Here is a 21,880-nt window from a genome sequence, read left to right as displayed (position 1 = left end):
TATTTATTTTTCCGTGGGCTATTGGATTCCTTCAGGGGGCAAAGAAGTGAACATTTAATGAGTTTCTGCAAAGAATGTGCCTTCATTTTTCCTTATTTATCTTCTGTTATTTGAAGTTATTGCAATAGTGTATAGGTAGCAAACTGTATGAAAATTAAACCATATACACACATAACCTGCACATTCATGTTAGGTTTGTACTTGCTCTCAATTCAGGGTCTGGGGCTTTGTTAATCTTGTGTAGTGTGCAGCATGAAGGGCATCATCAAAACAACTATGACTGAAGAGTAATGTATGAAAAATGTCCTGAAATAAGTTGTACTTTTAAAAAGTATAAATTTATTTTTGTTGTAGCTCTTGGCTGTCTTTCTGTTCAGCTGTACAAACTGTAGCCTGGAACAGGAGAACCTTTACAAAGATTATTTCTTAGAATAGAAATGTTTTTTGCCGCATAAGCCTTTTTTGCAAATCTGTGAAGCAATCTGTAAGGATTGGCATTTTAAAAGTTTCACAAAAATGTTGATTTTAATGATGCGTAGTGACTAGACAATTATTCACACTTCCTTCTAAATGTAATGATTTCTGTGGTTTTTTGACCACTGTTTGGAAAAGATACTTTTAAAGACTATATTAGCCATGCTGTCTGGGATATTCTGGGTGACATAGTCTAAAAAGTAACTTTCCTTTTTAAAATATATTTTTTCTTGAAACACAAAGAGTTTTGAATATATAAAACATACAGATACATAAAAGCAAAAAAAGTAATGAAGTAAATCTTAAAAGATGAAGAAGAGAGAAAAAGTAGCACTGTCTTCTTTTCCTTAATCATTAGGCTATACAGGTTGAGTCTCCCTTATCCAAAATGCTTGGGACTAGAAGTGTTTTGGAGTTTGGATTTTTTCAGATTTTGGAATATTTGCATATACAATACAAAATATTTTGGAGATGGGCTCCATGAAATTCATTCATGTTTCATATAGACCATATAAACATAGTCTGAAGATAATTTTGTACCTAATATTTTTAATAATTTTGTGCATAAACAAAGTTTGTGTACACTGAACTATCAAAAAGCAAAGGAGTCTTTATTTTAGCCACAATTTTGGATTTTGGATTTCAGTATTCTAAATAATTGGTACTCAACCTTTACTCGAATTTATGCATTGACTTCCTACTAAGCAGCGAAACAGATGGCCCAAAAGGGCCGGCCCAGGACCTGTTCATGTTGGAGCCTCAATTTTTCTCTCCTTTTTGAGCCAGTTTTGGGCCAGCTCTTTGGAAAAGACTCATGCCCAGGGTGGCTTCTGGCTATGTTCGGGGCATGTGTGATTTGCATGACCCACCCCCAATGTGATCCCATGGCAGCCCTTTAGGGACATCTGTTTGAGGTCTCTTACTAATATAAATCTCCTTCTGTGTAAAATGAAATTAATTATTATTCAAACCCACATATTGAAAAATAGCCACACTGCCTAAATATCACAAAATCCTTCCATTGAACATTAATTCTTGCAGCTATCATCATATATGGACATATCACTGCCATTTCTAAAAAAAAATAAATCCAAATTTCAAAACACTTTAATTTAAAAGCATGTTTACTATAATATAAATCTCCTTCTCCATATTATGAATTATTACTATTAGGCAAACCCATTCCTTAATCGATAACATGCAATATCCAATTCTACATATTCTTTAATTTAATTAACCAAATTTCTACTTATAATAAAATTGGTATATTCTCCACCACAAATACTTCTAATATTTCTGACCTTTAACACATTTCCTAAACCTAACCTTTTTCCTTTCAATTTGTGCAAATGTTCCAAAACCTTTTCAAATTGTTTCATTCTATGTGTTGCTGTCTTCAGAAGGCAATTCTTTTTCATAGAAAGATCTGCCCTTTACTTCATCATCACATCTTTTTATTACATCCAGGCCATTTTCAAGGATGCATGTACACTGTAGAAATAATGTAGTTTGATATCACTTTAAATGCCATACTCCATCCTACAAAATCCTGGGATTTGTAGTTTTATGAGGCACCAGTACTCTTTGGCAGCAAAAGCTGAAGATCTTGTAAAACAACAAATCCCAGAATTCAATTGGATGGCGCTGCATGACTTAAAGTGGTGTGAAACTGCATTAGTTCTACAATGTTGATATACCCAAAGACTCTTCTGAAGGTCTCTGATCTTTTGACTCAGGTACACTCCATATCCTTTTTGAGTAGATTTGAAAATTAGACCACCCCAATTCTCCCCAAAAATACCATTCCTTGACATCTCAGCTTGACAGTCAGGAGGACATAATCTCTTTCTTTTTCAAAATACTTGGAAAAATATTATTGGGATGATTCTAAATCTTGTCCATTTCTGTGCTCCATTCTTGTTTATCCTCTTTCAATTTTTCATGGCATCTCTCTTTTTCTTGAAAATCTGAAAGTTTCATAGTACTTGCTCATACACATCAACTTGTATTGAATTCTTAAAGAGATCTACCAGATTCTGATTCTTTATGCTCCAATACAAACTGACTTCTGATTAATTTTTCACAGCTCTTCTCATTACTAATTTTCCCTGCATAGATCCTTTTGTAAAGTAGTTGAGAGAAGGTGCACTGAAGCTATTTCCAGTCTGTAGTGTTAAAGGAGGATTCAAGAGCTGTTTCCCAAGTCAAAGAATATGAATGGCCCAGATGCAGACAATTTTTTAAAAAAAAGAATCTATCTTTTCCCTTCAAATGTCTTGACTGCATCAGTTGACAATACGTTTTAATAATTCTGATTATATATAGATAGATAGATATAGACCAACTTTAGCAAAATTCTGTTTTAATCTATGTTGTGAGTTACTTATGGCCCTGCACTGGTGGAATATGAATAAAACAGAACAGAATAGAGTAGAGTCAAAGATGATTGAAATACCTATTGTCAAGTGTACTGCAAACTACTGTACTTTAAAAAAAAACACCCTTATGGTTATTGTTTATTTTTTAAACAAATTTAAGCTTTTTTTAAGGACTTCAGATCAAGACCATATGGAAACAGTACACTTCTGTACACTTTTAAGTTGATAAATCAGAACCAGAACATTCTCTCTATAATTGTCTAATTGGCTTCACTCTAAGAAACACATTAATTCCACATTGTGGTGTGGTATCCACACTACAAAATTATAACAGTTTGATTGCACTTTAACTGCCATGACTCTGTCCTATGGAATCCTGGCATTTGTAGGGTGAGGAGAGGTTTAGGAGATTATGGCCCAGTACAGACCAGCGCTTAGTGCCAGCCTGGCACACGGGTACCATGATTGTGCATGCCCGTCCATACAGGGCGTGCAACGATGACGTCCGCGCGGCGCAGCGCCGATGTCATCATTGTGCAAGGGTGCCAATGGCTCCCCGTGCCCGACCTAAAAAAGAACCTGTTGGGAGTGAGTTCTTTTTAGGCCTGCCAGAGACTACGGCATTTGTCTGCTGCTGCCTCTATCTGGGGGAGAAAGGGGCTGCCTCTGGCCACCCCTTTCCCCCAATCTGTACAGCCCCTATCACATGGAGGCTTACTATTCTTAAAACGTGGCCAGATTGTTCCTAAAGTGTGAGGGTGTGATCACCAGCTGTGCTTGTCTCTAATGATGAAATTGTCATAGAGACATCCTGTCATTAAAGACTCTCAGTCTTTCATTAGGGCAGAGAAAGGTGCAGCTGGTGTGTACGTAGGGTGTTTACAGAGGCCACATGCTCTGGACTAGAGCCTGGTATGAGCTAAAAAGGGAGAGATTTTAACTTCCAGGAGCTGCTCTAAGGCAAAAGACTCTTTCAAAGAATCAAGCATAGATAGTACCCACTCTCCCACAAAAAAAATGTTGGTTCTTCTTCTCTCAGCCTGTCTGATGGAAGAAAGCAGGAGCAGCAGTGCAACTCCAACCTGCTACCCAAGTCCCAGCAAAGCTCACAAAGTTCAGGCAGGGTCCCAAATTTGAAAGCTTCCTTTTGCTGCCACTTCTCCCCAGCTTCCATGTCCTCTGACTCCAGTCTGTCCCAAAATGGTGCTGCTTTGAGCCACAGAAGTGATACCCTGTGCCCAAGCCTCGCACAAGTTTCCCAACTGCCACTATTAGCAAAAGACAGTAAGGGAGTTAACTCACATGGGTAGGCAAAGAGTGGGAGACACCACTGCACAAAATGATCAGCCAGACTGTGTGGTGGTTTTCTGGGGACTCTGAAAATACATTTAATGTAATCCTCATCCCCACCATGGTCTTAAAGACTGCTGGTTGCCCTTGTCTGTCCTGCAAACCAATACTATGACTGAAAGCTCCCCTGCTGTTCCCTTTTCCCCTCACCACCCCGCTACTGCCCCCTTTCTACCTCACTGCCCACTTAGGAAATCAGTGTTCAACATCAAGCATAGAAAGCTTATAACCTGTTCTACCATTTCACTCTGATTTTTAAAATTGAAAAATAGTTTCCTATACACCCAGGGAACCTGGGTGATTAGCTCGGTTTGTCAAAATATGCTCTGAACAGGCTGGCTGTGAAATAATTTATTAATTTGATAGTATATTCTAATTAATAAATGTCCCTGCTAAATAACTTGCTGTTGAAAAAATCTCAAAAGAGATGGTTCAAACCACAAACAAATTATTTGTTTTAATCCTAATTTAGAAATAAAATTCATGCTTTCTCCTTCCTTTTCTTACATGTCTATCCTAAAAGTACCAAGAGGGTCATGATCACTCTGACTTGCACACCATGTGTGCTGCTCTGGTTCCTGGGGGCTGCAAAGACTTTCTTGTTCAGAAATGTTGGGCTGCTCTTAGCTGCACTCATCACCAAGTAATAATAATAATAATACTAATAATAATAATAATAATAATAATAATATACTTGGATTGAGACGGGATTACAGCCTAAAATAGATCCAAAAATAGTCAATAAAACATGACAGCAATAATAATTTTAGTTAAAAAACCAACTCTATCATTAATAACAACAGTAATAGAATTACAGGACATTCATAGTCAGAGGAGTGGAGCAGTATCTCTTATATAAGGTCAGACGGGTACGCCCGCTTGAAGAGATCCATCTTAATTGCCCTCTTGAAGGCATCCAAGGAGGTAATAAGATGGATCTCCTCCAGTAGGCTATTCCACAATTTTGGAGCAGCAACTGTGAAGGTTTTTTTGGGAAGTTGTTACTAATCTAGTTGTTTGTAGCTCTAATAAATACTTCCCAGATGTTCTGAGTGTGCGGGGCGGATTATATAGGGAGAGGCATTCCTGCAAGTAACTCGGGCCCAAGCCATATAGGGCTTTAAAGGTAATAATCAACACCTTGTACTGCGCCCAGAAGCTGATCGGCAGCCGGTGAAGAGATTTTAACACAGATGTTATAGTCTGGTCAAACCTGGAAGAACCAGTGACCAGTCTGGCTGCCATATTTTGGATCAGTTGAAGCTTCTGAGCTTGGCACAAGGGTAGCTCCATGTAGAGCACATTACAGAAATCAATATGAGAGATCACCAGTGCATGTACTATTGCTTCAAGGTCCTTTTGGTCCAGGTAGGGGCGCAGTTGATGTACCAACTGAAGTTGATAGCAAGCACTCCTGGCCATCACATCCACTTGAGATGACAACTGCAAAGACGAGTCCAGGAGTACTCCCAACTACATATTAGCCATATCTGGCATTTCCTGAATTATTCCTAACTTTCTCTTGTATCTCCTTCTTCACCTCCCTGGTAGATCAGATGTGGCTTGCTGATGTTTTACATGCCCTGTCTTAGATGATATATGAAGTTTAGAGACTGTAGAAAAGAAGCTCAGAGCCTATTACAGTGATGCCTTGGCTTATGTGGTGGATCTGTTCTGGACCCCCCCCCCCCCCCCCATGTAAGCTGAATAATGCGTAAGCTCAAATCCCATTCAATTGAATGGGGCTCATGCTTGCGGCGCGGGAGAGTGTGTGAGCCACAGGCACGCGTGCCATTCATTCTCCCGTTGCGCAGCTTCTGCGTAAGCAAGAAGCCACAAATGGGGTGCCCGCCTATAGCATGGGTGCACTGTATATAAATATGGATTATTATATGACCCCCTCATGTTTACCCCTTATCTGTTATCTTGGCAGTCACTGCCCATTATTCCATATGTTTACTGTACAATATTTCTGTAACAGGTAGATATTTAATAGGCCACTGCTGCATTGGCAACAGCAATAGGAAATAAACAGTTTGCGTATCTATCTTATGTTTGTTATTTTGGGATATGTAGAATTGTGAATGTTGACCAGTAGCTAAGGCATTCCTGTGACATTCTAAGGCCTTTCCACAACTTTTCTACATCCTCCCTCACTTTGCATTTATATTTTGTAAAATCCCAAATTTTCCCCAACTTCTAAAGGAGATTTGCAACTGTTGTACAGTATTTACCAGGAGAGGTATACCTGCTGTATTCTGTACAAATTAGTAACTTGTCAAAATTTATAGGCTTGACAGTAATTTCCTATTCCAACTGTACTGTTCCTAAAATTTGACCAGCCTCTGCAGATGTGCATCTAAAATCAGCTTGAGAGCAGTTCAACTGCTATTATTCTCTGTTAAGAGCTGACTCAGAAGGCAGCATAATGGCTGTTGACGTGGTTTATTGTTTTGGATGTGAGACACAGTTTGCATAAACTCTAATTTGCAAATCAACTTCAGAAAATGGATTCAGATTGTAGTTTGCTGCTCATTTGTAGACTATGATAGTCAATTAAGATAGTGTGACATTTGAGCTAAGTCAGTATGTATAGATGGTCACTGCTGATGCTAATCATTATTATATTCACTTAGTTTACTCTCACTTCCAGATTCTTGCTTTGCAAGGGGAACTTAATTTCTACAGAAGTGTATATCATCTCCAAGTTAAGTACACTGAAGCTCTCTTCAGTGGGATAAAGCAAGCATATCACACATTTCAAGACAATGTTGCCATGGCTCTTTGTTCCCCACTACAAGGTAAGTATGTGTCTGAACACAGCAGCATAAACAAAATCCAGTTTCTAAATACAAATATTTATGTCATTAAATATCTGAGAACAATTCCAACTCAGGAATATTTCCTATCTTGCTGATTAATATTTTTGATACAAGTCTCCAGGCAATAATTTGTTGCTTTTCACTTCTTCATGAAGATGCCCTTTTGTCTTACACAAAACTTAAAACAGAAGCTTCAGAGACTGCTTTGAGAGACTTTCTCACTGTTTTCAGAAACAATGCTGAGCAGATCCAATATGCAGTTGAAACTCTAACACCACCAGTGAATCAGCATCGTGAAGGTAAGGATGTGTCACATTCCAGCTAGTAATGGGATCCCGGGGGAAGAATGAGGCAAAGCAACAGAGGCAGTCAGACAGTACAAGTTCCTGGTGAGCATCTTGTACTGTCAAGCGCTAAAGGCAACAAGGGCCTTTTATACCAATCATCTAGCTAAGAAAAATGTACACCAAAGAGGTGGGTAGGTCTGCAAGTGTATTTTTGTAGCCCTTCACTTCTCCAGACTCCCCAAACTAATATTTTTTTCGGGGAAAGGGGGAGATTTTTTGAATTTCATTTTATAGAGCAATAGTTTGGGGTATAGTTCCTCCTTAAAATAAGCTGCAGAGGTTCTCCATACAGTTTAAAGTAATATAAACATATCCATTGTTCAGAGCCAGAAGTCGTGTTCTGGCTACTTCAGGGTTTTTGGTTTGAGATCGTATGTGTGTGTCTTTGTTTCTCTCTGTGTGTAAGCCATCCCACCCTAGAGCTTTTCATAGATGCTAAGTGTTGGATGTGGGGAAATTTTCATTCAGAACACATGCTCTACAATGGCCCTGCCTAGAAATCTGTTTGCATAGAGAGCTAACATAATATTTGTTAATCTGCTCTACTGTTTATGCCAACTAGGAGCAGTTCTCTAGAGTGTCTGGAAGAGGTCTTTTCTATCGCCTACTACCTGGACTGTTTAACAAGGGATGTCTGGGACAGCATCTGTAAATCATGAGATAGTGAACATTTCATATTATCTGCTTGGGTATTTGACCATATACTATGAAATTACTATATGGAAATGGTGGTTGTTAAAACTATCCAGAATGCTTTGAGGCAAATTTCATTCACTTTGAAAGGATTCACTGCTGAATAAATTTAGAGTGACTATTCAGCTAGGGCAATTAAATCACATTTTGTTAGGGTTTTTTTTTTAAACTGAATTGTCTTAAGAACTCTGCATTCAAATCAGTGGGGCAGGGGGAAATCCTCTTTGAAAGTATCAATACCATATGAAACCTACCACAAAATGTTGCTGTGTGGAATACTCCTCTCCAGGATTTGAGTCAAATATCCATGACCTTTTCCAGGATACTTAATTCTAATCCTTCCCACTCCTTTGGTTTCCCCTTCCAAAATAAGCATTCCATTGCCACCATGCATCCACAGTTTTCAATGAGGAGGTTGTAATTTTATGCATTATATTGTATGTGGATGTTTTAGTGTGATCTGCTCTGATTGTCTAGCTACAGAAGAGCGGGATATAAATAAAAGTTATATTTATTTTATTATTTTATCCACCAATTTTGTGAAGTAGGTTAGGTTTCAGCTGGACCAAGATTGTTCAGTGAACATTGTGATTGGATCTCCCTAGTCAAAACTGTCTTAATCTGAACTCTTATTATTTACTTTTCTAAAACTGATGTTTTCACAATAAGAAGTAGAATTGCTTTTTTATAGCTGCTAGTGTAGAACACTGCTAGATACGGAAGGCATGAATATTATATATTTGTGCAAATATAATAAAATGTATTCCTCAATAATGGCTGAATTGATGACTTAGCCTGATACAAAGCATGCTGAAAGCAGGAATTTAATTACATTCATTGATTATAATTATAATTACTGATATGCTTCTTGATATACATTCATTCATTCATTCAGAATATTTATACCTGGCTCTTTTCCTAGAGCGGCTTACAAATGGTTAATCATACAGTTTTGACTAGTATCTGACTTTTAATTTAGTGAGGCAATCATTAGATGCTGGAAGATTCTTTACATATGTACATTTCAAATCCATGCTAGCTCTTGATGTTAGGTATTAATTTTTGCAAATTGGAAAATGTCCTTCTCCCTTTTCTCAAGGACAGAATATATAGAATATATTAATGAAAACTGAATAAAAACCAAGGAAATAAAAAACCCATCTAAGATTTCTTTTCATTCTCAGCATCCTAATTGGCTACATGCTGTAAATAACATGAATAAAAATTTCAACATCACTATGGAAAGGATACCCAAAACATTATTTTAAACAAAATCTGACATTGTTCACTTTGCAGATGGGAACTACAACAAAAATACACTCCTAATCTAGAGAAAGCAGCAGGTTCTTACTTCTTCTCTTCTTCTTCTACTTTAATGCTGTCCTTTAATGCTGCTTCTCTCTCCCTGTTTTCTGTCTCCTAACTATCTGTCTCCTTCCCATTCTTGTGAAAATCCACCCTCTCCCACATACCCCCCCAAAAAAAAAAACTTAAAAGAAAAAAAAATCCATTCACACAAATGAATCTCCTTCAGTATTTTTTTCATGTGGAGGACATTGGAAAGTAACACAGCAGGATTAACCTTTCCCTCCCTATCAGGCCTCCTTGGCATGGCAAGTAGACTTGGAAAAGGAAGTTCCCTTTTGCACAAATAGGATGGGTCTTGGGAAGAATAAGAGGAGTAAGCCTAATTGCCAGATCCAAAGGTTTCCTGTTTTTGTTGTAATCATTGAAATTTAATAGTTATCCAGTATTCTTCCAGGGGAAAATCAAAGACTGACATTTGCTTCAAACCTCTTGAATCATTTCAATACGCCTGTTTGATCAGTTGTGGAACACATTCTTGGTATTACAGTATTTGATAATAGAAGGTAACAATGATGTGCCCATTTTCCAAAAAAACTGAAAGTGAGCTTCTCTAGCACTGTGGTATCAATTTCACTCTTTCTAGGTTCAAGAAAAATTAGAAAGATCTAGATGAGTCCAGCACCTCTTTAAAGCACTAATTATTTATTTCATATATCCCAAGAGCATGTTGGTTTATGCCCTAAATGGTGCGGCTTAGTCCCCTGCTTTCTTTTAATTTATTCTTTAGGTGATGAGGCACTGTCAAAATTTGGAAAAGAATTTTTCCTGTCCTTGGAACGTTCACTCAAAGTCTGTGGTGAGCAACGGGAAAAAGTTGCCAGTGAAATGGAAATCTTACAGACAGAACTGGATCAGGCTTTAGAAACTCTTCGAGATTTAAGGGAACAGAAGGTGAAGAAAGCAGGAACCAGTCAGCATTTTCCAAAGCGTGAAGAGGGCAAGATGGAAGGAACAGAAGCAAGCGGATTGAATGCACTTTACAGAAAAATACCTGAAGTGAGTTCCACATCCAAACATTTTCCAAGCAAACACAGAGTCTTGCAAAAACATACTTCGGTTGTAGAATCGGTAAACCCATCCTCCAGACAAAAACTAGAAGGTTCTGATGGTGGAAATGTTCAGCAGAAGGGGAAGAACCTTCATAGAAGCAAGAGTATGAAGGCCACTGAAAGGCCCTCCTGGCAAGATTAGAAATTGCTCTTTAATGTTTGACAGCCAGAGCTTTGTTACAGTTTTTTACTGAAGATTATGCACAGTAAGAGATAACAGATCTTCTTTTGGTTATGAAGCAGTTTCCCTGAGCCTCTTTAAACATGCCAAATTTCATTCCACAGAACCATTTGCTGTTTAGAAAGCAGAAAGCATTTGTCTTGTTGAAAAAAATTCTCACATTCGTATAAAAACATGCAGGAGCATTCCTGAGCATCGTAGGTCTCTGGGAGATACAGAAATATAATGTGTAAGGTGTAATATTTGTTCATTTCAGATAGAGGATGCCCAGGTATCTAATAACCATACCCAAGGCTACACTCTGGTTCTGTTACAAGATAATATATATCTTCAAGAGCATATAGTAGTGTCTTTTAAGATATAGAAGCACCCACCAGAGTACTCTGTATTGGTCATTGTCAGATCATGGCTTTGTGTGTTAAAAGATATTTCCACACTGAGGCTTAAGATAAAACTGAATGCACAAACAATGCCAGCTCCCTTTCCTCCTCCTCATGGCCAAAACACACAGAGGTTTCATTGTATGATGATTTCACACATGCATATAGCAGATCTCCTTCTCCCAGCTTGGCGCCCTTCAGATGTGCTGGATTAAAATTGCCATCACCTCCAACTATGTGGGGTGATGGGAATTGTAATCTAGTATGCACTTGTGTGTAACAAATTGAAGAAGATTGCAAATGCTGAAGAATAGCTTGGTAGGATTTTCATAGGCCGCATTATCAATCCACTTGGTTTACACACACATGGGATATATCTGGAGGGAAAACACACTTAATAATTTCGTGAGGTCTTGTTTTTTTTAGTGCTGAGTGAAAACACTGGAAAATGCCATACAGGCATGCAGGTGTATCCCCCCCCCCCAAAAAAAAGACACTGTAGATAATGGAACAGACCTTGAACCTGTTCCATTACTGTTCTACAGAAACTTTGTTTCTTTCCTAGACACATCCAGTTGCTTGGAAACAATTCCTGTAGCAGGCTTGTTATTCATAGCATTTCCCAAGCCAGCTATGGTTCTCCTTAAATGGTCTCAGCTACCCAAGAAGTATGATTGTTCTCCTTGGCTTCCTACTCCCACTAAAAGCAATAAAGCTGCCTGGATTGATAGACTCAGGATCGGGGCAACATTTTAAAAGTTTACAGTTTATCTATCTTTTAAATATGTGTGTCTTTTTTCAAATTTTGATACAAATATGAGCATGATAAACTAAGGGTAAGTTCTGCATTCTTTTGTATGATATATGTCTGAATTCTCTAATTAATAAATAATTGAAAGAGACTACAACTTTTATATTTTATTCTTACCTTAGGTTCTACAGTAGAAGGATGTATGGTTCCCCCATGAGCCTCTTACAGATGCTTTCAAATATATAAAAAGTGAAATAAGCTTGTGTCCCTGTTAGTAGTCTTTCAGTGCCAGGGGCCACAGCCTACCAAGGATCTAGTACTTACCCCAGCCCCCCCTGGATCTTTCCCAATCCATCTCCCAATCTCCGACTCTAAAATTGCACTTTATTCTGCTTTTCCTGAAACATCTAGGGCAGTGGTTCCCAACCTTTTTTGGGCCGCGACCCCCCATTGGGGACAAAAGTCCTGCCCGCAGCCTCCCTGATTGGTTGGGAGGCTGGGAAGGGGCGGGACTTTTGGCCGCCTACAAGCCCCAGCAGGCTTTGCGGTCAGAAGTCCCGCCCCTGCCTGGCAGCCCCGGGGAGAAGAGGAGGAGGCAGCCCCCCCCCCCCTGCCCCCTCGTGGGTGCTTGCACCCGCGGGAAGGAAGGGAGAGGAGGAAGCAACCCCCCGCCCTTTCCTCCTTGCAGGTGCCTGCACCCGCAAGAAGGAAGGGAGAGGAGGAAGCAACCCCCCGCCCTTTCCTCCTCGCAGGTGCCTGCACCCGCAAGAAGGAAGGGAGAGGAGGAGGCAACCCCCCGCCCTTTCCTCCTCGCAGGTGTTTGCACCCACGGGAAGGAAGGGAGAGGAGGAGAGACCCCCAGGCACTTCCTTTTTGCACGTGCCCATGCCAGCACGGGCACGCACAAGGAAAAAGGGAAAGGAAGGAGCCCCACTCCCTTCCCCCACCGATGCCTGCTCCAGCGCCGGCACCCGCGGGGAGACGGGGGGATTCCCAACCTGGCGACCCCCAGGCTGAGAACCCCTGCTCTAGGGTTTTGAAAAGTAGCCCAGTAAGGTGTGGTGTGTATGAAAATGGGGCAGGGGAAGCTCTTGCATGCTTGCCAACTCTCTGCCTCATTCGAAGCTTTGTAGCCTTCTCACTACAAAAAACACTTTAAGAGAGTCAATGTGAAGTTGGTTTAACTGGGTGCTCAAGCAGGTGGTGGCTAATCAGATCCAGATACTGTTGCATCATACTGAATTACCAGATCCATTTCAGTTGAGTTTTAGGCCTGGTTTTACTGCCTTGATCACCTTCTGGGGTCACCTTTACAAGAGAGAGATGGTGGACTGGGATGATGAAATGCAGCCCTGTTGATTCTCTTAGACCCCTGAGTTGCCCTTGATACCATCAGCTGCTGTATTCCTTTGGTCAAGTTGTTCAAATGATGTACAAGGTAGTAGAGTGGTTCCATTCCAAAAAGCTGTTGCTAGGGATATCTGCTTCAGCCCAAAGGATTTATTCCTTTGAGTCCTCCAGGGCTTCTTTAATTGAATTGACACCTCAAGGGACAAGTAAATTACAGTTGACCCTCCATATTCACACATTCTTTAGCCATGTATTCAATCATTTATGACTTGAAAATATTCAAAAGATATAAATTCCAGAAAGCAAAGCTTGATTTTGCCATTTTATATAAGGGACACCATTTTTCTATGCTAGTGAATTTAGTGGGACTTGAGCATCGATGGATTTTGATATCCACTAGATGTTCTGGAACCAAACCCCAGCAGATACTGAAGGCCCACTGTACTTCTACAGTGTTGAAGGAGCTTATGGCTGTTTTTTCACAGTTACTCGCTGTAATCTTTGAGAATTCCAGGAGACAGGTAAGATGCAGAAAATGAAATGGGCAAATGGCTAGTCTGTGATCATTTGGATAGTATTTTTTATAAATAATAGTCAACATGGGCTGCCAGGAATAAGTCATGTCAGACACATTTTATCTCCTTTTTTAATATTGTCACTAATTTATTGGATCATGGAAATGTTGTGTAAATAGCACAGAGGTGGGCAACTGTGACCTTCTAGATGTTAGACTGCCACTCCCATTATCTACCACCATTGTCTATTCTGGTTATGATTGATAAGAGTTGCTATTTCCCAACATCTGGACAGCCATAGTTGCTAACCTCTGACTGTAATTCATTTTCAGCAAAGCATTTTGACAAGGTGGGAAGAATATCCTATACCTTTGAAACCAGTATCAAGGTTTGAAAGGCACTAGACAGGCTGGGGCACCAGATAAAATAACAAGAGATGTGGAGAGGACTTTGATGTTGGCCATAAACTGAATATAAACCAGTTGTGCTGGCTTATTCTTGGTCTACAGTAATAAAAATGTAGCACATTCAGCCAGTTTAGCTAAAAGCAAAGGATGTTGGGAGTTGTAGTCCAACATCCTTCTAGAGGATCACATGACCCCCCTTTCCAGTAGCAGACTGATCAGAAGAATGACTACCAGCAGCACAAGCAACATCATGTCATATGTTCCTTTTAAAAAATACAGTAATCTTGGCCTTGTTCACACCTTGTAGGACTGGAATTCATTAGAATATTCTGAAGGAGTCTCCTGTTGGTTGGTAGGGCGAGAGAATTCCATAGCCAGCGATTCTAGTTCCATTTTTGGGGGAAAAAATTCTTAAATTCTGCTGGTTTTCTGTAATTAATTTATGAGACTAATTTATTTTGCAGTTTCAGATGTAAATAGCTGTCCACCCACTGTTTCCTCTGCATTGTATTTTAATTAGATTGTGTGTGTTTTCTCTGATTTTTAAAACTACCCTATGATATATATTTATATGAAAATGGTAGGTTTTAACTACTCTTGATTAAAACCATAGCTGCTGTAATTTTATTAGGCAGTTTAATCGGGCAAAAAGTTATTTAATAAAGAAAAAAAAATGATGTTAGTTCCCTGATCACTAGAGTCATTTTATGTAAGATTACAAATCATAGGGATTTAATTAATCTGTATATTAGAAACATGTGTTTGGATACCAACACTTAGTTTATAATAACCTTAACATAATTTTCAAAGCATCTGCACTGCTTTGTTTGAAAAGAGTCTCCAGCATACATTTTTCTAATACTAAAACAAACCATGCTTTGCTTTCAAAATGCTCATTTCCTTTGAAGCTAGGCCAGGAAAATGATATCCCACCCTGAGTCATGTTAATTCTCCAATACAAGGCTTATGGAAATTCAGTGCAATTAGTTACATTCTAATGATCACCTTGCCACACTACCCAAACTACTGTTTCATGAAGGACCACTCCTTCTGATACTGCAGAAATCCATTTCTCTGGGGAATGGGAGTTATATTTTGCAAATCAGGTAGTTTCACTGAAGCCTTTGTAGGGTTATTTCTTTTTCTTTTTTCTTTTTCCAGATTCTCCATCCATTATCTATAGGGACAAGATTTCAATTTGTGAAGTTAACAGTGTTGTCCCAATATTTTTATTGTTACGAACATTTGTGGCATGTATTGAAAGGCATTTATGATACAAACTTCAAACAGAATTTACTCACTGCTCCCCACTGTCTAATTTGTCTAAAATCTGTTGTTGCTATCAAATATTAGTGACAACCATTACTGCTCACTTTCCCAGTACCAAGTGTTGCCATTACCAGTGCCGAGTCTTGCAATACTACATATTCTTTGCTGAGACTTATTTTGTTGTTTTTTGGTAGAAAATAATAAGTAAATCTGGAAACAAGATTATTGATACTTTTCCCAACTTGGAACTCTCCAGGTCTGTTGGGCTACAATTTCCATCCACTCCCAGCTTGCATCATTGTTAGACAACACATCTAAAAGACGCCCAGCAGTGCCAGCTGATTGTTTTGACATCAGTTGGTCAGTGAGTCCAGTTCAGCTATCAATTTAAAGGAGCTATCCAAATTGAACCTATTGTGACTATAGTTCCTTTAGAGTTCAGTTAAAACCAGAACACATTAACATGTAAGCCACAGTCTGAGGAAGGCTAATCTTTAGTTTCATCATCATATATGGGTGGATTTAGAGAAAACAAATATAATGGAGTAGGACCCATGCACACAGAAAGGGTTAGATCTCCATCCCATGAAATAAAAAGTGACTATAATAGCACTGCATTCTGACTTGTCCTTCTTTTCCACTATTTTATCTAAGCCAAATTTAATTATGATTCCACAAAGAGCAAATTCAAAGCAAAGCTGCATATGCATAAATTCCCTGCTACCAAAACATAAAGAAGAACATTCCTGGATAACATTCTCAAAAAAATTCCAATGCTTGATAATGAAGTTTCAAGATCATTTATCTATTTTAAAAATAATTTAAATTCCATGTAGAACATTTTTCATCTCTCAGACCTTCCCATTGGAAGAAATTTTTCCCTCACGGATATAGAATTTTCCTAATTTTATGACCTGCATGGATTACTTCTTTATTGATAATGAACACCAGCTATCCTATTATACTACTCTTTCATCAGCATTTCAAATACAATATCTCAGTAATCCATACAGCAGCAACACTAAAGCAACACAGGGTAAAGATGGGTCTAATAGTTTTCCCCTTGCCTTTTAATTAATATTCCCTTCCCCTCTGCCCACTTTTTCTCTCACACATGCTTAGTTAAAGAAATTAGTGTATTGTAAACATTTTAGCTAGAGATTTCTGTCAACTGTTGCATTATACCTCATCTTTCTTTTTATCTTATGCAATGCCACAACTTCATACAAAGTGTCACTACCTATGCCCTTTACTATCCCTCAGAGAGATAAATGGCCCTTTGTCTTCATGTAAGAATCATGTAAGATATTACACATCTACCTTCTGATGTAGTGGCTTAGTGGTTAAGATGCCAGTTTTGACGATTAGAAAGTCAGAAGGTTGACAGTTCAAGGCCCAAGTACCGCATGATGAGGTGAGCTCCCATCACTAGTCCCAGCTTCTGCCAACCTAGCAGTTTGAAAGCATGCAAATGCAAGTAGATAAAAAGGCACCAGATTGGTGTTTGGTGCAGTCATGCTGGCCACATGACCACTGGAGTAGTCTTTGGACAACGCTGGCTCTTTGGCTTAGTAATGGAGATGAGCATCTCCCCCTACAGTCTGTTACAACTAGACATTCATGTCAAAGGAAAACTTTTACTTACCTTCTGCACCATCATCATGACCAGCATTGAAGCAGTTGTACATGATTTGGGATAGAAGCAATATACAAATGTACCTTAAATTTGTCAATATTGAGGACCTGAGGAGCCATATGGTATCAGCCCAAAGGCCTATTTAATTCAGCATTCTGTTCACTCATTCACTAACAATACTCTTGGTGGAAGCTCTGAAAATGACAAGGATATACAATAGTCCCTTGCTATCTTCTGAGGATCCATTCCAGCCCCCCCCCCCCCCCCGAACCAAAAATGCGGGACTTTAAGTCCCGTTCTTTTCAGTGGGTGTGCATAGCTACATGCATACATGCCCATTGAGAAAGCCAGGGCTTGCTGTCCACAAAGGCTCAGATCCGTGGATGGCAAGTCCATGGTTGGCACAGGTGCACTGTAAATGGCATGTTCCCAGCAGCTGTTATAGAAAGTCTCTGATGTTGAATAATAGCCAGCTGTTATCCTCCATCAATTTGCATAGGACCTTCCCAGCTGGTAGCCATGAGTAGATCTTCTAGTAGCAGATTTCATCATTTTACTATGTCCTTTGTGGAGAAATATTTCCTTTTATCTGTCCTGATTTTCCCTCCTTTCAGCATCTATAAATGACTCCAGGTTCTAGTATGTGGAAAAGAAAACAGAAAACCTTCTCTATCCCATTTCTCTTTACCATGCATAATGTTATACAGCACTGTCATGTCTTGTTTTACTTGCCCTCTTTCTAAAGCTAAAGAGTCCTAAACTGTCACCTTTCCACAAGGGGGATTTGCTCCAGCCCCTGAACCATTTTACTTGCAGCACTAGTAACTGCCCTATGCTCTACAAGCTTAGTAGGACATTCTTTTTCCTAGGTACTTTTCAGCTCAAAAGTCCGTTTGAACATCCTCACATAACAATGATTTAAGGGTGACCTTCCACCTCAGCAACAGCAGGTTCAATAAGTTGATACCAGAATTTGAAGGCCTGGATAAAGATAACAAAAGAAAACAGCTGCTGTCAGCTTGTAAGAAATATATTACTTCTTGCCTAAGATCCCAAGTTTCCAGTCAAAATTATTATTTTTTACAGTTCCTATGTCCCCATTAAATAAAAAAGGTACTGACAGCCACACAGCAAACCAGTAAAGTCATGAATGTGTCACAATGATATGTGGTATCTATTAGATCAAAATATGCCTAGGTGTTATAGAGCTATAACGCTGCAAGGGAGAGCAATGTTATTGAACCCAGGTCCTTGTCTTAAGTCAGACTTTCCTACCTATCTGTTGTGTGCAGATTAAACTGCATAATCCAGATCACAGAAACAAAGCATGTCAAGGTGCATGCAAAACAAATACTTTTCATGAGGTAAGATATTCATAAAGAATGACACTGATAGTGAATAAAATATAGCCATTTGCCAGTCTGACAGGAAGAAGAGGCAGAGTGCTTGGAAAGACTACTTTTTCAGACTTCAGCTGTTGAAATCCCCCATTCCTGGAATCTGCAGTCCAAAAAGTTACATTTTCAACAGGTGTGGGCAAGTGTGGGAACCTAGAGAAGGTCAGGTTAGTATCCCCTGGAGACTGCAATACCACCCCACACCTCATACCATGCCAAAATCAATCAATCAATCAATCAATCAATCAATCAATCAATCAATCAATCTTTAATTTTTAAAAAGGTTTCCTTCCCCAATGCCCTCTGGAGGTGTGGAGAATATTTTCTCCATGCCTTAGTGATTTGTGGCCATTTTACACCCAGGAATGGCCTTTATTAACAACAAGAAGTGAGTGGCGGTCACTTCCAGTTAACTTCGTTTTTATAATGCCCCTCTTGAGACTAAAAATGGCCAGGTGGGAAAAGTGTGAAATGCCTGTCATGTGAGAATGGGTTCATTTAAACTGGTTCGAACCGATTTGTGAGCCGGTTTAAAAGGAAGTGGGGATGAGGCCTATGTCTGTGTCTTTGGATAAGGCTGAGGAACCTGTAGCCCTCCAGATGTTGATAGATTACTACCCCCATCACCCTTCTTCTTTGGTCAAGCTGACAGGGCCTGGTGAAAAGTAGAATCCATCAACATCTGGAGGTCCTAACTCTTGTCTGGAGTTCAAAAATGTTAGCCGATAGATTATATAGGGGATTTGTTCTAAGTGTGTTCCTATGCTACATATAGATCTAGTAGTTTCCCATTAGATCTTCTATCTTAAAGATGAACATTTTATACTGTGAGCCCACAAGGGATTTGTCTGACTTACATGGATGTTATGAAATGAGACACTTCAGGCAGCTGAAACAAAGGAAAAGGAGTGAAACCTGAAAGCGGCACAACCCTGTTTTCTGACAGATGGAAAACAAGAAGCAGTAATTGCTGATGTGGCCCACAGTGACAGTTTTCTTTGATCTATGCAATTTGCAGTCATGGCCAAACATGCAGGGCTCTAGATTTTAAAAAAAAATATGTGTGCAATTTTGAATTTTTGGTCATGAAAAATGTGAAAAGAATGAAATATATTCTCACTCTTAAGTGGAGCATTACATTACTTAAAGGCTGATTCAAATCACGTGGGTAACAGAGGGCCAGGTTTTGATTTCATTTTACTTTTATATTACACAATTGGGTCATTTCCTTTTGCTATAAGATTTAGATATATATGCAGACATTATAGCATTTGAAAGAGCTTCATGAATATCCAGGAGTCCTATTTCTGATGGTCTTACCCAAGACAAGGAGGGATTTCTTTCTCCTGTTGTAATTAATACATTTAAACATTTAACTATTGTTGTCACTGAAACATTTTTGTAAATTTTACATGTAAAGAAGGGTTAATAAAATCATTATTCAGTAACAAATCAGTAAAAATAATACATTGAAATATTCAGGATTACTATTCAAATGTCATCTTTTGAAACCTTTTGCATTTTAACACAGAGACATTTTTTGACATTTGTGACAGGCAGTACTTCATTAGTGAAAATCAGTTCCGATTGTCTCAAGAAAAATTAGTTGTATTTAAATCCTCAGAGTAATATCCATTTTGCTACAGGTGGAACATATTGTTGGTTTGCATGTCCCATCAGTCCTAACTTGTATAGTGAATGGCAACAATAGATGGGAGTTACAGTCCAACAACTGGAGGGCCACATGCTTCCAACACCTGCCATATACCATTGCAGCATTAACTGTCCTTGGGTCTCATATGTCTTGAACTGGGTGAGTGTGTGGCAATTTGCTATTTACCCCAGTGACTTTGTACATATGTGCTTTCCAGTTGCCTGTTGATTTGTGGTATAGGCAAGGAATACTCAATGGCTGTGCCAGTTTCCTTCCTCTGAAATATAGCCTACAGCACCTGGTATTCATTGGTGGTCTCCTATCCAAGTACTAACTGGAGCTGACCCTGCTTAGCTTCCAAGACCAGACAGGATTTGATGCCTTTAGGCCCTTTAGCTGGCATTATACACAATCATGGACCCATTCTATTTAGTGACTGATGTGATTATATGTGATCATGGGCCTATTCTGTTTAGTAGTAGAATGATCCTGTTCCTACCTGTGCTTACAATTATATGAGCATCTCAACAAGGCTAAAACTGGTGCTATTTCCAACCTGCCAGGAAAACCCCTACACAGCATAAAACACACACTGAAATTGCAAAGAACAATGCTCACAAACTGCTACTTTCCCAAAGCATTCTTTTGACCTCTTTACTTTTTGTAAATTCACTAGTTTAAACATTGCTAAGGATGTTATGGTCTCTAATTTATTCTTGCCTTTTGGATCTATAGCTTAATTAATTCCAGGGAAGGTTCCCCCCTCTGTTGTGTGCTTTTGGAAAGGGTAAACCTTGTCATGTTTCTATAAAAGGGTTCATGATAATGGGATATCAGCTAATTGCAGGACACAATACCTGTATGATAAATGGAGCAATGCAGATTCTCAGTTACATTCAGTGAATGGAATTAGATATTTCTTTTATACAAGGATGAATATTTATGTTAAAAGGTTCTGCGATGTGAATTATTTTACTCATGCAAATAGATAGATAGACAGACAAAACAATTGGCAGTTGTGTAATTTTTTCTTTATGTTTGGTGTATTCGTTTCTTGGTTTTGCCTTCTTTGGATGAGTTTATTTTTCAGCTATTTGTTTTAATATAGCATATTCTATGCTAAATCTAGGTAATCCCAGCTGTATCCTACAGAGAAAATAAACTAGAGGTGGGAATCCTGTTCCTCCAGATGTTGTGAGACTCCAACTCCTAGCATCCTTTGTAATTCACTAGGGCTGTTGCGAGTTGTAAACCAACATCATCTAGAAAGACTCACACACCTCTATGAAATAAAGCCCTTCTCTTTTTGTCCTTGCAGCTCTCTACTCATGGTGAAAGGGATGTCCACATTTGCTATGAACTGTATTTTTAAAGAACATTTTAATGGCATGGGTCATCTGGATGGCTGGAATAAATATGAATGTTAATTGACTAAATAATAATAAATTAGCACAAGTCTCCTCCAGACCTGCTTGATCACTGCTATGAGAATGAATATTGGGTAAGGCTTTAACAGGCTTACAATGTCTTCCACAGGGGACAATTAGAGGGCAGATTGTTATTCAGGGTAGCTGTCAGTAGCTGTCAGATGAGAACCATGTTTCTTGCACTGACAATTTTAAAAGAATGGGTGTTATATTTTGAGGCAATCACCTGCCAGGTAGTAACTTTACAGCAAGGTGGTGGTGGTGGGAAGCCTGAATGTGTCATTTTTGAATTGTGTATCCAGACGTCTTCCTACTGCTCTCCTTATTTTCAGAACTACTTTGAAGTTTCTGGAAGAGAATGATCCATTTCCTTTGGTTAAAAATAAATATTGCAGAGGCATTTGCTCTAAAAGAGTTCACTATAACAACAAA

General features: G+C 39.0%; 2 protein-coding genes across 3 annotated transcripts in view; both read left to right on the top strand.

Moving 5' to 3' along the window:
- Positions 1-11,900, top strand: part of LOC121920971 — an 84,821-nt gene extending 72,921 nt beyond the window's left edge. For both annotated transcript variants that reach the window (XM_042448331.1, XM_042448329.1), the window contains 3 exons: positions 6,856-7,003; positions 7,180-7,323; positions 10,160-11,900. In XM_042448331.1, the coding sequence (XP_042304265.1) occupies positions 6,856-7,003; positions 7,180-7,323; positions 10,160-10,623 (756 nt within the window). In that variant the 3' untranslated portion in view covers positions 10,624-11,900. The remainder of the gene's footprint in view (positions 1-6,855; positions 7,004-7,179; positions 7,324-10,159) is intronic.
- The window catches only part of LOC121920651 (leucyl-cystinyl aminopeptidase-like), a 409,227-nt gene that overhangs the window by 248,089 nt on the left and 139,258 nt on the right, over positions 1-21,880 (top strand). The gene's annotated exons all lie outside the window — the stretch shown is intronic.

The sequence above is a fragment of the Sceloporus undulatus genome, chromosome 2 (genome assembly GCF_019175285.1).
Source record: "Sceloporus undulatus isolate JIND9_A2432 ecotype Alabama chromosome 2, SceUnd_v1.1, whole genome shotgun sequence".
NCBI classification, from domain to species: domain Eukaryota; kingdom Metazoa; phylum Chordata; class Lepidosauria; order Squamata; family Phrynosomatidae; genus Sceloporus; species Sceloporus undulatus.
This window is presented reverse-complemented; position numbering and strand designations above follow the sequence as displayed.